The 15,625-nt window shown below is 37.6% G+C and overlaps 1 protein-coding gene across 4 annotated transcripts in view; it reads left to right on the top strand.

Moving 5' to 3' along the window:
- The window catches only part of POU6F2 (POU class 6 homeobox 2), a 479,107-nt gene that overhangs the window by 27,105 nt on the left and 436,377 nt on the right, over positions 1-15,625 (top strand). The window contains exon 4 of one of the 4 annotated variants that reach the window (XM_049096429.1): positions 3,814-3,924. The exons of the other annotated variants lie outside the window; for them this stretch is intronic. Within the exon in view, the coding sequence (XP_048952386.1) occupies positions 3,907-3,924 (18 nt within the window). The 5' untranslated portion in view covers positions 3,814-3,906. The remainder of the gene's footprint in view (positions 1-3,813; positions 3,925-15,625) is intronic. 4 annotated transcript variants of the gene reach the window in all.

Here is a 15,625-nt window from a genome sequence, read left to right as displayed (position 1 = left end):
ATGTGATGATGATGGTGATGGAGGTGGTGGTGGTGATATGATGGTGGTGATGTGATGATGATGATGAGGAGGAGGATGGGGATGGAAGTGGTAATGGTGATTATGAGGAATAATGAAGACTAAAACTACTCTATGGTAAAAATGGCAGAGCTACATCAAATGTTACTCTCTGACATTTTATCCAAGAAGACCTAGAAATAACAATTAGAAAGATATTAAATAATTTATTTAATCTTAATTTTCCCTGGCAACAATTTACTCTTGAAACTATAAGTAGCAAAAGTGCAAAAAATATTTCCATAACCTTCTGTATTTTCTTTTGTAGATAATGATACTAGAAAAATAGAAAGTGACTGCTATTATTTTGTTCTTCTTTAGGCAAAATCCAGGAGTTTTGAAAGCAGTTTCTTTACATAGTACTAGTTTTGACTTGAGGTCAATGATTTACAAGTATCAGGGAGAAAAATAATATTTTGGGGGCAGTAAATTGATTACTGACATGCTGTTTTGGTAATTTGTTGACTTGATTAATTTTTTTCAAAGCAGTAAGTTTATTTTTCTCTTTAGAAAGAATTTCTGAATATTTCCTGATGGTTATCTCCTCCTCCCCTGCCATGCTCTTCCCTCTTTTCCTTCTCTTCCCGCTCCTGCCAAAACATCCTTAACCTAGAAACGTATTAATGTTAAATGACATTACAGAGATAATGTTTTGAAACTTGCTGAGTTGCTGTTAATTATATTCAGTCTTTCCCATTATCTATGGCAGAACACTGTAGGAAAAACCAGAACATTGTATTTATCTTTTGTTTTTGAATTTGAGATTTAAGGACATGGAAAGAATTTCAGTAATTTTGTTAAGTGAAAAATCAAGTTATAAAACATTATGTACTAAATGCTTCAATGTTATAAATACTAAGACAACATAAAACATCAAGATTATAATAAGATGCTAATCACCTACGAGTGGGATATTTTGAAAAAATTTGTTTTTTCTTTTCTTAAATTCTAAAATTTCAGTGATAAAAGGGATACTTTCAAAATAAACTACTATACATAACATTGGCTTGTTTTGGCCTTTGGCCTGGTAATTCTGGTCATTTAGGAAATAATCAGAGACTTGGGTGAACAAATTGTGTCCCTCTTGTCACTTATATTACTACTCGCATACATAAAGGATCTGGTGTCTAAAAAAGTGGGGAGTGGTTAAATATATTAAGATAGATTCATAGATCATGTGACATTAAAAACATATTTTCAAAGCAGTTGAATGATCATTCCAATGTGTAATGTTAAGTGAGAAAAAAATTCATTTATGTAGTGAGATACTAATTACATAAAAATGAAAATGTATCAGGTTAGGAGAAAAGACCATAAATAAATAAGCCCACTTTGGGCCATGGTAATTTCTAGGTGTGGGGAATCATGTTTCTTCAGTTTTCAAGGAATAAGCACCCCCCTTAAAATGAGGTATATAAGCATTATTATTCTTTTTTAAAAAGAATCAGAACAAGATGACCCAGAGAGGAACCATTCAGATATTTTGGTGAAAATAATCAGCCCTGGAACATGTTGCTTTTCTCTGTGTTCATTCAGTGGCCCCAGCAAACAGTAGCACATGATAGCCTTGAATTTCTCAGACACTATTGAAACTCTAGAAAGATTCAAAGCAATCCCCAGCTTCAGGTTTGGACTATTGACTTGTCTAACTGGTTACAGCATGGACATATTATTGCTAATATGACTATTAGACATGTTGCTAACTCTTTGCAATTGATCAGGAGAGTTCCAGCACATCACGAGGCCGCAGGAGGGTATATCTTCAAGGCTTTTGTGCATACTGGCCATACAGGATAAGAATGGGCTGTATTAACCTCAGTGCCCCTGTTAAACTACAGGACAAATCTGTCGTATGAACTGACCAATCGATGAGGCATCCTTGGACCTCTGACTTAGGGGAGGAAAATTGTGGCCTAGCCGTGCCCTGCACAGAGGAGACCCTCAATAAACAGGTGGACCGCTCGGGGTCAAAGCACATTTGATCCTGACTATATCCCATCCCACGGTTCTAACTGGAAAGTAGGTGCTTTATGTATGCTGTTGACATGAATGGTCCCTGTCTGGGGTTAAAAAAAAAAAGGAAAAACAGGAGGAGTAATGGTATTAAGAGTAATAAAAAGAAATTGAAAACCATGGCTGCCAATTATCATGCACCTGCAGCGTTCCAGGCCCTGCAAGAGAGGCTGGCATTTGTCTTCACATTTCCCAGCGGCGCCCACCCCTGAGCTGCCATGGGACTCGCCTTTTTCCTGATGGTTATGACATGTCAAGAAACACAATGGCCAGGCCCCCAGCATACATGATATCTGATGCCCTTCACCCCCCTCCCTCCACCTGCCCACCGTTCCTTTTTGGTCTGCACCCTGATGGTGTTCCATCCTTGTCCGAGGCAGATGAGATTCAAGGTGAGAGAAAGAACAAATCCTGTAAGGTAATTCTGACACTCACCTCATCTTCATAATCTTCCCTGAGCTTCCTCTGTGGCTCACCCTGGTATTGATCGAGGCCCAGGCTAGAGCCGACCGAGGCAGGGGGCTGAAAACCTTTCCGCGCCCCCCGCGCCACTGTGCCTGTTTCAGCTCCGAGAAGAAAAGCCTGCTGTGAAAACAATCAGTGCATTTGCTTTAGATCTAAGTGATTCCAACTAGGTCGATGCTTCATGCTGATGTGTTGAAAACATTTAAAAAATTTCTCAGAGTTTGACTTCCACGGGAACATTGCGGTGTGTGTCTGCAGTTGTGTTTTCACTGACGTGGCCACCACTGCTTTCTGCCACAGTGCACAAAAGCAGTAGGCAAGCGACGCTTTTGTCTGCCTGGAGGTTCCCTACGAATGCATTTTGGGGAAAGGGAGGGACATGTGCACAGGTTTGGCTGCTAGCCACGTGTGATCCTGACCTACGGTGGCAGGGGTTTTGGTTTTTGTTTGTTTTGCCCCTGAAGTGCATATGACGCAGTGTTGACCAAGTATAAATGTGAGTGGCTGGACAACCCTCCGGTTTGGTTTGGAGTTTTGAGATTTTTGTCTGTTCGGGCACAGACTTTTTGTAAGGCCAGTCATTTATAATGACGCCAAGAGTGGCTTTCTCCTCTAAAGGGTCCATCGGATCTCTGCAGCTTAGGTACATATTCAGAAAGAGCTGGAGCGCTTCATCACATCCTGGCATCAAGTGGTAAAAGAAGCATTACAGAAAGGAGCTCTCTTCACCCCAATGAATGGTTATTCAATCTCTAGTAGTGGGGTGGCGGGGCAGGGGGCGACTCAGGACAATATTTAGTGGTAAAAGCACAATAGCAAATTTCCCACCTGAAAAAGTAAGCCTCGAAGGACCGGAACCCTGTACCAGCATTTTTGTGGTGTTGGGGTACCCGATAAGAGATGAGATGTGCAAGCTTGGAGGGGTCGGGGCATTCATAAACTTATTAAATATGGTCATGTTTCCAAATTCTTCATCCTCGTTATTAATAGCAGGCCCCAGATTTGTAAAGAAGAATCTAAACCCTAAAACTAATCTCCAAACCATACCTTCCAAATTACTTTTCCTTCACTTGGAGGTGAGGACAGAGGATTGACATAAGGGCTTTTTTTTTTTTTTTTTCTTCCCAGAGAGTTCCCTGGGAGATCTGTGGTTCAGTCAGTCAGAGTTAGAACTCAGTTGGTCAGTCGGCCAAGTCCTATAAAAACTATGCATGTCACTTTAGCTGTGTTTTCTTTGCAATGCCGTCACTTAAATCGAATGTTGGGATTTTCTCCTAGGCATGACCTGTCTGGGGTTGTGTTACCCTGTGTGCTGTTTACTGGCAAGACGCTGAGAGAATGTTCTTGTAATGATCCAAGAGGAAGTGGCAAATGAATGCTCTTCTTCAGGTATTTTGTTGACTTTTAAAATGCCTACCAATAGGAAAATTTCCACAAAACCACAACTCTTGAGTTTACTGTATAAATCTGGGAGAAAGCCTCTTCGTGTTTCCTTTAGTGAAATGAGTATGACACGCTCTGATCTGCTGTTTCTCTCAAAGCTTAGATGATTTGTTTTTGTTGTTTGTTTGTTTTGTTTTTAGCCAGAATTATTCCTTAATTCATTGCCTGTTCTCACCTCTGGTTAGTGCTGTATCCATGGGTGATACTGTGGTTTATTTGCTGAGCACCTGCACTGAGTACATGTTGTTTATACACTCGACTATGAGAGCTTATGTTCTAAATACAAACTGCATATAGATGGCCCCCTGTGGAATTTTGTTTTTGCTATTTTATACCTCGTTTTAAAGAATAAGATAAAGAGGGTGTGGCTTTCGTGGGGAAAGATACTATAGATCTTTGTGTATTGCTTTACATTTGTATTTTGATAAATCTTTCTACCTGGAAAGCCCCAAATGTGTTCAGGGCATTAGGTCAGTGATCCTCATAGCTTCCTTAGGAAGAAGGTAGGATGAAAATTTCAACTGAATGTACTCCTTGAAGGCACACAAGACTGGTGCTTAAGGGGGACCTGGGTCAGTGCTCACGGGTCTGGGAATAGGACCTGTCTGTGGCTTTTTAGATTTCTTCTCTTTATATTAGATGTTTGCTTCTCTAAAATGAGACAACTCTTCAGAATGTCTTGGTCCATAGAGTTTTAGACATGGGAGATAATGTAATCAACAGAGTTTGCCATGATAATACTATTTCACAGTGGTCCCCAGCTTGAAAAAGGCAGCGTTTATGTAAAATCGTGTTTCCCCCCCCCCCTGCTTTTTTTCCAATAACACCATTTGGCTAAAAACATGAAGGATGTAGAGCTGCTGCAAGTCAACGAGTTGGGGCAATAATCTGAAATGTCATCTCTCCAGCACTGCTTCATTCATTTAAAAAACGAACTCCTTGGGTGTGCTGTAGAACTACTATTTGTACTTTAAATATGCTACCAAGAGCCCTATTTGTAGAGAATTTATGCACTTAATTTATGTACTCAGCTTGTCAAGTTACTTTGTTTCTGGATTTTTCCCCCCAGAGCAACAGGAAGAGTCTACATCGAGCTGCAAAGAGAAAAACTACCGGCTTATTATAAGCTTATACTGGCTCATGCGTGAAGCTTAGGCTACTATAGATTTTCCAGAAAATCAAATATGGATGTTGCGAAAATATCTTTTCTTGCCAGAAGAAGCGACTCATTATGGGACCGTTAACTGTCGATCTCTTGGGAGTGTCTTTAAGCGGTTATTTAAAAGCCAGAGTTTACCCGCAGAACTTTCAGAGAAGCATAACCTGATGCTGGCAGTTCAGCAAAGCTGCTTTAAATGAACATTTCCCCACAGGAGATTATTTCAGATGAGTCTGTGGAAATAGCAGGTGGCATGGAGTTCTCTTTCAGCTCATTGGAAAAGCAAGTTTTCACGATGGTAGATGTTTTACATGTAAAAATGAAGGTGAACCTACTGAAAAATAATGGATAAAATTAGTTTTCCAGAAATAAGATTTTAGACATTGTTCAGCAACCTTCAATATTGAGAAAAATCCTTCTGTGCCTTGAGTAATATAAAGACAACATTATTGAGTACTTGCATGAGACGCCTATGAATAGGGCAAGTCTTAATCCATCTGATGAATCCCATTAAAATATTGTTTGTGGAATCTCATGGATTCCGAGGAAGCTGAATTGTAAAGCTTTTCATGCTATTGTCAATTTTTTTTTTATTCTTTTGCAACCCTCTAATTGTCAGTATGGCCCAGTTCTGGAAAGGAAACTGCAGGCTTTTGTTTTTGTTTTTGTTTTGCTTGCTGGGCTTCCTCTAAACTTTGGGGATCATGTGGAGTACCATCTCACATATGCTGGAGAGCTCTTTTTCACAGAAGGCAATAAAAATATCCCTGGTTTAATAAATGGTGGGCCCTCCCTCATTCTTAGTTTCCTTTTGGCGGAAGCTGAATTATTTCCATAAAGCTATTGCTTCTTTCTTTCTGGTGCTGTTGACTCCCCCCCCCCATTTGTGGGGTTCAAGAGCCTTTTGGAAGAAGGGTGACATATGGGGATAGATTATTGGCTTCCTCTTTGTCGTTCCTATTCAGGTGACCACTGAGAATATTCAACATTTTTACTTATGGATATTTAAAAAACCCACAGAACTTAAACAATTATATCAGTAACATTGTCAGAATGTTCTATTTCATTAACAAGCAGAATTTTAAAAATATTTGGGTGCCTGTAGCTGTAATTATATCTATATCCCTTTTATCATGACATAAAGTGGAAAGATTTAATTTGGAGGTGGAAGTTGGTTTTAGGAAACAGATGAATTCGCTTATTCATTTGTTCATTCATTCATTCGCTTCATTCATTCATTTATTCACTGACTGATGGATATTTGTTCAGCTTTGTTACATGGTAGGCGTTTTGTTGAATGCTAAAGAAGAAAGTTAAAACATGTTTTTTGCAATCAAGGAGCATATGGTTTATTGAAAAAAATAGTCAACACGTAATTACAATGTAATATTTGCCTTAGTTCACCCAACAAACAAATATTTATTAAATTCCTACTGTGAGCTGAGCAGAGTCCTAGGAATTGGGGTATGATGAGTAAGGTGTCTGCTGTCTTACAGTCCAGGAGACCTCATCTCCTGCCTCCTGCCACATGCCCCCTTAGCTGCTCTGGTGTGACTACACTGGGCATCCATCTGACTTCTTTCAGTTGCAAATAGCAGAAACCCAAATCAAGCTGTTATGCAAGAGAAGGTAATTCCCGGCTCACCTAAATGAGGAATCCAGGGATTAGGATTGTCTTTAGACCTAGGTAGACTCTGAGGTTCAAATAATTCTATCAGGGCTCTGTCTCTGTCTCCATGGCTCACCAGTATTTTCCTTTCTTTCTCCCATTACTTTCTCCTGTAGTAGGAAATATGTAATGATTCTGATTGCTCGTTCAATTTCTGTGTCAGTTGGCAGGAGTAACCACGCTTGAGGCAATGACCTGCACTTATTTGGGCACAAAACCTCACCTGAACTGGTAGGTTCAAATCATCCTCATATATTTTTCTTTCCTGTAGAAATGATAATTAGTGCAATGTTCCAGAATGTGCTGGAACTCTTGCTAAATATATATTCTAAGCATTGTGTGATGCTTGTAAAATCTCTACAATCCTGAGTTCTGATTCATATCTTGCTCCAGTGGAACTGTGTAGGGGACTGACTCTGAGGCCACATAATTTTTTTTTGTATTTATCCATAAGTTGAATCTAAAACTGGGGAAAAACCCCAATATTTGAACTAAATACTATAAAACACTATAAAAATAAAGTCTTTTTTTTTGTTAGAAAATAACAAAAAAAAAGTGTATGTTAAGACAGACAATCTTATGTCTTCAAAGCAGTGTCACTAAAAGTAGAAATACAATTAATGAACGTTGGAAATGGGGAGGGAACTGGAGCAGGATATTTTTACTCTTACATTTTTTAATACAGTTTTGCTTTTTCATGAGGAAGATTCACTTCCCTCACCAAGAAAGTCATTACTTAGACTTCATTTGCTTTTGGAAGTAACACTTTCAGAGCTCGATGGCTCCAAGTTCTGTTGAGCCTGATTTCTGGATTTACTGCATGGCTATTTTCTGGAATTTCCTTTCATTTTGCTGTCTTATTTGGTCCCTGGTTTCTTAAATCCCAGATTTTCCTCACTTTTGAATTCCACTTTTTGTTGTTTTTTTTCTTGGAGTATATTATCAAGTGATTCCTTAAGAACAAATCCGTAGATGGTAAATTTTGGGAGTCCCCACAAGTCTGAAAATGACTTTATTTTGTCATTACTCTTGATCAATAGCAAGAATTTAGACTCAAAATAATTTTCACTCAGAATTTACGAAGGCATATTACTCTACTGTTTTGGGCATCCAGCACTGCTTATGAAATGTCCAAAACCAATTTGGTCCTTCTTGCTTTGAAGGTAAATGTAATCTCTTTGGGAACTTTTGGGATCTTCTTGAGAATTCTGATGTTCTTGAAATTTTATAATAATGTGTTCAGATTCCCCCACCCCCACCCCGCTGCCACCACCCCATTCTTTCTGCATAGCACCAGGTGGGGTCTTCCAAAATGAAGATTTATTCTTTTTGTTGGATTGTTTAATCTTTGGATAATTTCATTATTTTATTCCTTTGATAAATTTCTCAAGTCCCTTTGGTTCATTGCCTCTTTCTGGAACTACTGGTAGACTGATGTGTGTCCTCGGATTGAGTGTGCTGAAATCCTTTGTATTTTCTGCTTATCTGTCATTTTTTTCTATATTCTGGAAAGTTTCCTTGACTTTTACATTTAGCATTCTATCAAGGTTTCAACTGTCAAGAATTACATTGTTGAATTTTCATAAACCCTGTTCCTTTTATCATTGCAACCTGTTCTTGTTTTATGAATGAAATAATTTTTTAAATCTCCCCCATAACCAACTGAAATTATTTTAAGATTCCCTGCTCTTGGGGATCCCTGGGTGGCGCAGCAGTTTAGCACCTGCCTTTGGCCCAGGGTGCGATCCTGGAGACCCGGGATCGAATCCCACATCAGGCTCCCGATGCATGGAGCCTGCTTCTCCCTCTGCCTGTGTCTCTGCCATTCTCTCTCTCTGTGACTATCATACATAAATAAATAAAAAAAAATTAAAAAAAAAAGATTCCCTGCTCTTCCCTGAATTATTTCTGTTTCCTCCAGCAACAGTGGATATTGCTGTTTATTTGGATTCTTTCGGTTACTTTTTGCTATGGTTTTTCTCAAGTATCTGACAATAGTTGATTGTCCGTTTGTATATTTCTGACTGAAACATAGGATAATTATTACATGTTGCTTTCATTTGCTACTTAACTATGTCAGCTCTCACCCTATGTTGTGTGGGACTAGGAGTAGTTGAGCAGCTTGGGTATGCCCTCTCAGATCCCCCAAAAAACTTGGCCTCCACTCTGGGGTCCCATCCTTCACTCTGGAAGCCAGTGCCTCCATTTTGAAAAATGTTGGCAAGGATCAGAGGGGACTGCCTCATTCAGGTCTTGATTAAATAATGCAGTCTTTTTATCAGGCTGTGAGATGAAATATTCAGAATGGTAAGAGAAAAGGAAAATGATTTTAATCAAGATACTCAAATATCTAATCAGGATATTATTACATAACAATCAGATGGCACCCATATTATTCTTTCAGTCTACTATTGATGTGATTTATTTCATTTCCAAAGTCTATGCAGAGGTGTTAATTTCCACAATTACAGCAGTGAGGACAGAGTGTGGGCTAACTGGTGTATCTGCTTGAGGAATTTGTTGAGATGGTCTGTATAGTCTTAGCCAGGACTCCTTTCATTACTGTTCCCTGGAAATTTGAAAAGAATATGTATTTAACATCTGTAAGATACGATGTTTCTCTCTTACTCTTTCTCCTCAATAAATCAAACTCGTAATTGTGTTATTCAAGTACTCTCTATATTTTTTTATCTACTTGATCTGTCACATTTTGAAAGAGGCATGTTATCTCCCTTAAGACTGCAGTTTCTGCCAATTTCTCATTGTATTTCTAAAAGTTCTTCTAATGTATTTTGCGATTAGTTTCTTTTTTCAATGTATAAAGTTTCTTGACATATCTGTTTGGCAGAGTGTACCTTTTATAAATATGAAATATCCCATTTAATGCATTTTGCTTCAGCTTCACTTTAATAGTAGTATTGCCACCTGCTTTCCGTTTGTTTCCATTTGCTTATCATTTGCTATTTTCAACCTTTATCATTTTATTTAAAGTGCTCTCTTAAACAGCCTCTGAACTAGGTTTTGCCTTTCTTCTCTAATTTTAGACATTGTGTCTCATATAAAAATTTAGCTCATTCCATGCCTTACCTTAATTGATTTGTTTAGTCTCGGTCTTATTCTTACCTGATACCTTCTATGTTTTGTGGCTTTCTCTCCCTTCCTACCTTCCTTCTTTCCTTTCTTCCTTCCTTCCTTTCATCTTTCCTTAGAGTGATCAATTTGTTTTTCTTACTGATTTAGTTCTACACCTCATTTATCTTCTACTAGTGAGGAATATTCATTTTTGTAAGAAATGTACTTGACCAGCTTTTTTTAACAGCAAGATCTAAACTGTATTTGTAGCCTCTCTCCATAATCCCAGGAGAAAGATAAGAATTTTAGTATTCATTCACTCCATCCCAGTTATGCCATCGTTTATTAAAAGTATATGAAATTTTGGGGGCACCTGGATGGCTCAGTTGGTTAAGTGACCAACTCTTGATTTTGGCCTAGATCGCGCATGATCTCAGGATCATGAGGTTGAGTTCTGTGTCCAGCTCCACATAAGGGTGAAGCCTGCTTGGGATTTTCTCTCTCTCACTCCTTCTGTCCCTGCCCCCGACAACCCCGCTTGCATTCTCACTCTCTCTCTCTCTGTCTCTCTCTCTCTCTCTCTCTCTCGTTATCTCCTCCTCTAAAAAAAAATATATGAAGTTTTAGCTCCAAATTAATTAAAAATTAGTTTATTTTTCCTTTCAAAAATCCTTTCTTCAAAATTGATCTAAGCTTCAAAACATATGGTTAGCAATTTCTTATGCTTAGTTTTATTTTATTGGTTTTACTTCCAAAATATTTCCTGTGTAACACTACCAATTCCATCAACTATGTTGATTCCTATCTGCCTCAGTGATTTTTTTTTAATAGAAAGGACATGGAGGTCATATTATCTCAATTTTTGCATTAAAAAAAGGTGAAAATAGTGATTTATGTAAGAATAGAATTCCAGGAGAGTAGTTCATTTGCTAAATATTTCTGGAAATCTTAATGGCATTCCCTAGTGTTAGCTTGGAGGTCTGTATGAAAAAATACTTTGACTTATCTGTAAAGAATTGAGGAGATAAGGACAATGAGCATATTAGTATGCATATGTGTATATCCTGTCATTTTTGAGAATGCCAATAATTTTGGCATAATCTTCCTGTTTTCTTTTCATGATATTAAGTGATGGTGATAGTAGAGGATGATATTTTAAGTATTTTACTTGTACAAATAAAATTTGGCAACAATTTAAAGATTTTTTTATATTGGTTTCTAAAATCCAATTCTGGCAACCCACAGTGTTAGCATTTTTTCTATACATATTCATGATTTTATCTTTATCCTCTGAATTCAGACATTTGTCAAGACATGTCAGAAGATGGGCCCTTAAGAAATAATTCTGCCTTGCTCCTAGAAGACCTTTGGATACAACGACTGGTGACTTTATTCAACTCAGGAAAAATGTCTTTATTATATTCCTGATTAATGTTTTTCTTTCATTTTCTCTGTTCTTTTCTCTTTTCTTTTATGATACCTTGTATTTGCTATTTTCTGCATCCTTTTCTCTTGCCTTCCAGCTTATTAATCTATCTTTTCCCCCATTTGCCAACGGCTTGTTTTTCATGCCTGGAGACTCCCTGCCCTTTTCTCTGGATAAAATGTCTTCTCAAAATCCACTGAAATGGCTTGAATGTATATGTCTAGTCTAGTTCATGAGGTTCAGTTTCCTACATTCATATTTTCTATTCTGATATTAATTCTGTTATTAATTCTGGTTGCGTAGCCTGCTTCCCTCATCACCCCTCATTTTTTATAATAAAACACACAGATGTGCATTTCATTAAGTTTTTACTCTTGCGTGTGCCTGTGTTACCACTACCCCCACCAAGACGGCGAATGCTCTCGGGGGTGAAGAAAGCTCCCTACTGTCTCAGAGGCATTTGCTGTTTTGATTTTGTCATTATAGTTTATATTTTTCTTGTTCTAGAGCTTCATAAAAATAGAATCATATAGCGTGTTCCCTTTTATGTCTTGCTTCTTTCTCTCAGCATAATGTGTATAAGATTTTCATTCATGTTTTTGCATGGACCAGCATTTCTTCTTTTTTCCCTTTTCTTTTTTTTTTTTTACTTTACTCCTCCCCTCCTCACTTTTCCTTTGAGGAATATTCCACTGGGAGGTAAACCTTGTTCATCCATTCATGTCTTAAATATTTGGGTAGTTTACAGTTCTGAGCTTCTATGAATAAACTGCTATGAACATTCTCATATAAGTCTTTGTATAGACAAGTTTTCATTTCTTTTGGGTAAATACATAGGAGTGGAATTGCTAAGTCATAGGGTAGGTATATGTCTAGCTTTGTAAGAAACTGCTAGCTTTCCAAATGGTTGAACCATTTTACACACTCAGCAGCAGTGTATGAGAGTCAAGCTGCTCCATGTCTTCACAGCACTTGGTATGGTTGGGTCTACCTTCAGGAGTTCTACTAGGTGGTGTTGCATTGTGTGTGTGTGTGTGTGTGTGTGTTTTTAAAAAAGATTTATCTATCTATCTATCTATCTATCTATCTATCTATCTATCATCTATCTATCATCATCTATTTATTTGGCAGAGGCTGTGTATGTGTGCATGAGCAGGGAAAAGGAGCACAGGAGGAGAGAATCTCAAGCCGACTCCCTGCTCAGTGCCAAGCTCCAGAACTTGATGCCACCACCCTGAGATCATGAACTGAGCTGAAATCAAGAGTCAGGTGCTTAAGTCACTGAGCCATCCAGGCGGCTCTCACTGTGGTTTTATGTTGCATTTCCGTGTTGAATAATGATGTTGGACATCTTTTTGAATACTTATGACCATTTGTATATCTGCCTTTTTAAAGTATTTGTTCAAATCTTTTACCTAATTTTTAAAGTTCATTTTAAATTTTGTTTATTTTTAAGACTTCTTTATTTATTTTAGGAGGGGTAGGGAGAGGGAGAGAGAAACTTAAGCAGATTCCACACTGAGCACAGAGCCTCCTGTGGGGGGCTCCATTTCACAACCCTGAGATCATGGCCCAAGCCTAAACCAAGAGTTGGATGCTTAACTGACTGTGCCAACCAGGCACCCCAAAATCCATTTAAAAATAATTATTTTGCTGGAGTTTTAAAATATGTTAGTATGGTAGCCCTTAATATATTAGTATGCTGGGATATATATACATATATAATATATATATATATATATATATATTCTCTTTCTTGCTCTCTCTCTCTCTCTATATATATATATATAGAGAGAGAGAGATAGATCTATTTCTCTCTCTCTTTCTCTGATAGTTTCTGTCAATTTCTAGCTTGCATTTTTATTTCAGACAAGGTTTTCAGAACAGAAATTTTAGATTTTGATAAAGCCCAATGTTTTCCTTTTGTGGTTGATTTTTTTTTTTTTTTTACTTTGTTTAAGATGCCTTGTCCCCCAGTGGCCATTTGGCAATATCTGCAATGTCTAGAGATGATTTGGGTAGGTGGGGAGCTACTAGAACCTAATGGGTAGAGGCCACAGGTACTGCTGAGCATCTTGCAGTGGACACTACAGCTTCCTCACAACCTAGAATTATCTAATGCCAAATGTCAATAGTGTCAAAGTTGAGAAATCTGGTTTAAAGTGACACACAAATGCCCAGATGACTTTTTCAGTTTTCTTTTTGGTGGTTTCTTATTAAGAAAGTTCTTTCATTGAATTTATTCATTTATAAGGCCTTATGGTCTCTATTATACCATAGCTACCATTTATTGAGCACTTACTATGATGCAGAAAATACCTCATGTATTTTCTGTATTATCTCACGTAAGTTTGACAAGTAGGTGTTCTCTCCACTTTACAGATAGAGAAACTGAAGCCAGAAAGGAAAACTAGGGGTCAAAGAGCCAAGATTTCTGTTTAGATCCATGTGATAGTTTCCTATGAGACTCAAAGTGTTCTTTGTGTTTATTTTCATATAAAATTTTGAATTATCACTTAAATTACTAATTGTGCTTTAATATTATTATAATACTGACACTACAAAAAAAGGTGTGCTATATTTGCATTATGATGATAGAATACTTCAGGTTGAAACACAGGGCAGTGAGGAGATAGATATTTTCATTTCCACTTTAGAGATTGCCAAGCTACGAAACAGAGGTCAAGCGCCTCATCTGATACCCAGGAATGAATTTAGGCAATTGACTGCTCTTCCCTCTATTTTTGTTTTTGTTTTCCATTTGACTGTCCAACTTTCTGATGATTGAAAGTAGTATAGAGTAGGTTTTGCTTAGGATTAATAAAAGACATAAGCAATTTTTCCTGACAGCCCAGAAAACAATGTAAGTAAACTACTTATGAAAATTGTAGTGTACCTCCAGAGTGCTTTGAGCAATTTGAATGAATAATAGGAAATATATTTGTATGCGGAGACCTTTGAGGCTTCTTTCAAAAATTATTGGGTACCTCTGATGCTACAGTGGGGTGTCTTTCCAGAAATCCTACCCATTACTGCACATGGAGTGGGTGTTCTCCAAATCACTCATTAGGCTTTCTGCTGCCATCCAGTAACATTGCTGTTCTGTGGCTCTGTGATGTAAATTAAGATTGTGGCAACCAGAGCTCAAAACCCCAAGCCCACCAGAGCTGTTTTCAACCTGTGCCCAAGCCTGAGGAGTACAATGCTGTGTCCTCAGGGACCTCTATGGAGAACAAAGGAGGAGACTATGCCTGCCTGGACCAAGGTCCTCCAAATTCAATTAGAGCAACTCTGCTATTGTGATTTTTTTTTTTTTTTTTTTACATTTCAGAAGTTTAATTTCAAGGGGCTTTATGACTAATAGTGCTTGAAAAGTTTTGATACGTGAGACAAAGCACAAACATTTAACACTGGAAAAATGGCTAATTGTGAGTTTGTCAATGTTACTTATCACTTCTCTCCCCCTTAAGTACGCAGCTTGAGCTCCATCCATAGAAAGTTTGTGCAGTTCTCTGGAATTATTTGAAGGGGTCTTATTATTTCATATCTCCATCTATTAGTACATGCTGGATTGTTTTGCTTTGTACTCTTTGACATTCCTTTCTCCTTGGGGTATGAGAATGTTTGAATTTAAAAGAGAATACCATTTGCTTCAACGTGGATGGAACTGGAGGGTATTATGCTGAGTGAAGTAAGTCAGTCGGAGAAGGACAAACATTATATGTTCTCATTCATTTGGGGAATATAAATAATAGTGAAAGGGAAAATAAGGGAAGGTAGAAGAAATGTGTGGGAAATATCAGAAAGGGAGACAGAACATAAAGACTGCTAACTCTGGGAAACGAACTAGGGGTGGTAGAAGGGGAGGAGGGCGGGGGGTGGGAGTGAATGGGTGACGGGCACTGGGTGTTATTCTGTATGTTAGTAAATTGAACACCAATAAAAAAAAAATTAAAAGAGAATGCCAATTTGTATTTCAAATGGATACACCAGTTTATATTCTTCCCAAGCATATTTAAGAATGTCCATCGACCCATGTGCTCTCCAACACTTGGTGAAATCAAATTTATTAATTTTTTCCAATCTAAGGAGAATAAAATTGTAACTTACTGTTTTTTAATTGCATTTCCCTGAGTATGAATGAAGCTAAGCATCTTTTCATAGACTTATTTGCCATTTCTTTTTTATTTTCTGTGAAAAGTCCATTTTGTTTTGTTTTGCTGACACTTTCTATTGGTTTTCCCATATTATATATTCATTATGTATTCAGAATACCAATATTTTGTATAATATTCATTCTAAAAATAGTATCTCTATTTCT

This window comes from Canis lupus, chromosome 18 (genome assembly GCF_003254725.2).
Source record: "Canis lupus dingo isolate Sandy chromosome 18, ASM325472v2, whole genome shotgun sequence".
In the NCBI taxonomy this organism is placed as follows: Eukaryota; Metazoa; Chordata; class Mammalia; order Carnivora; family Canidae; genus Canis; species Canis lupus.
Note: the sequence above shows the minus strand (reverse complement) of the source record. Positions and strands in the feature narration are given on the sequence as shown.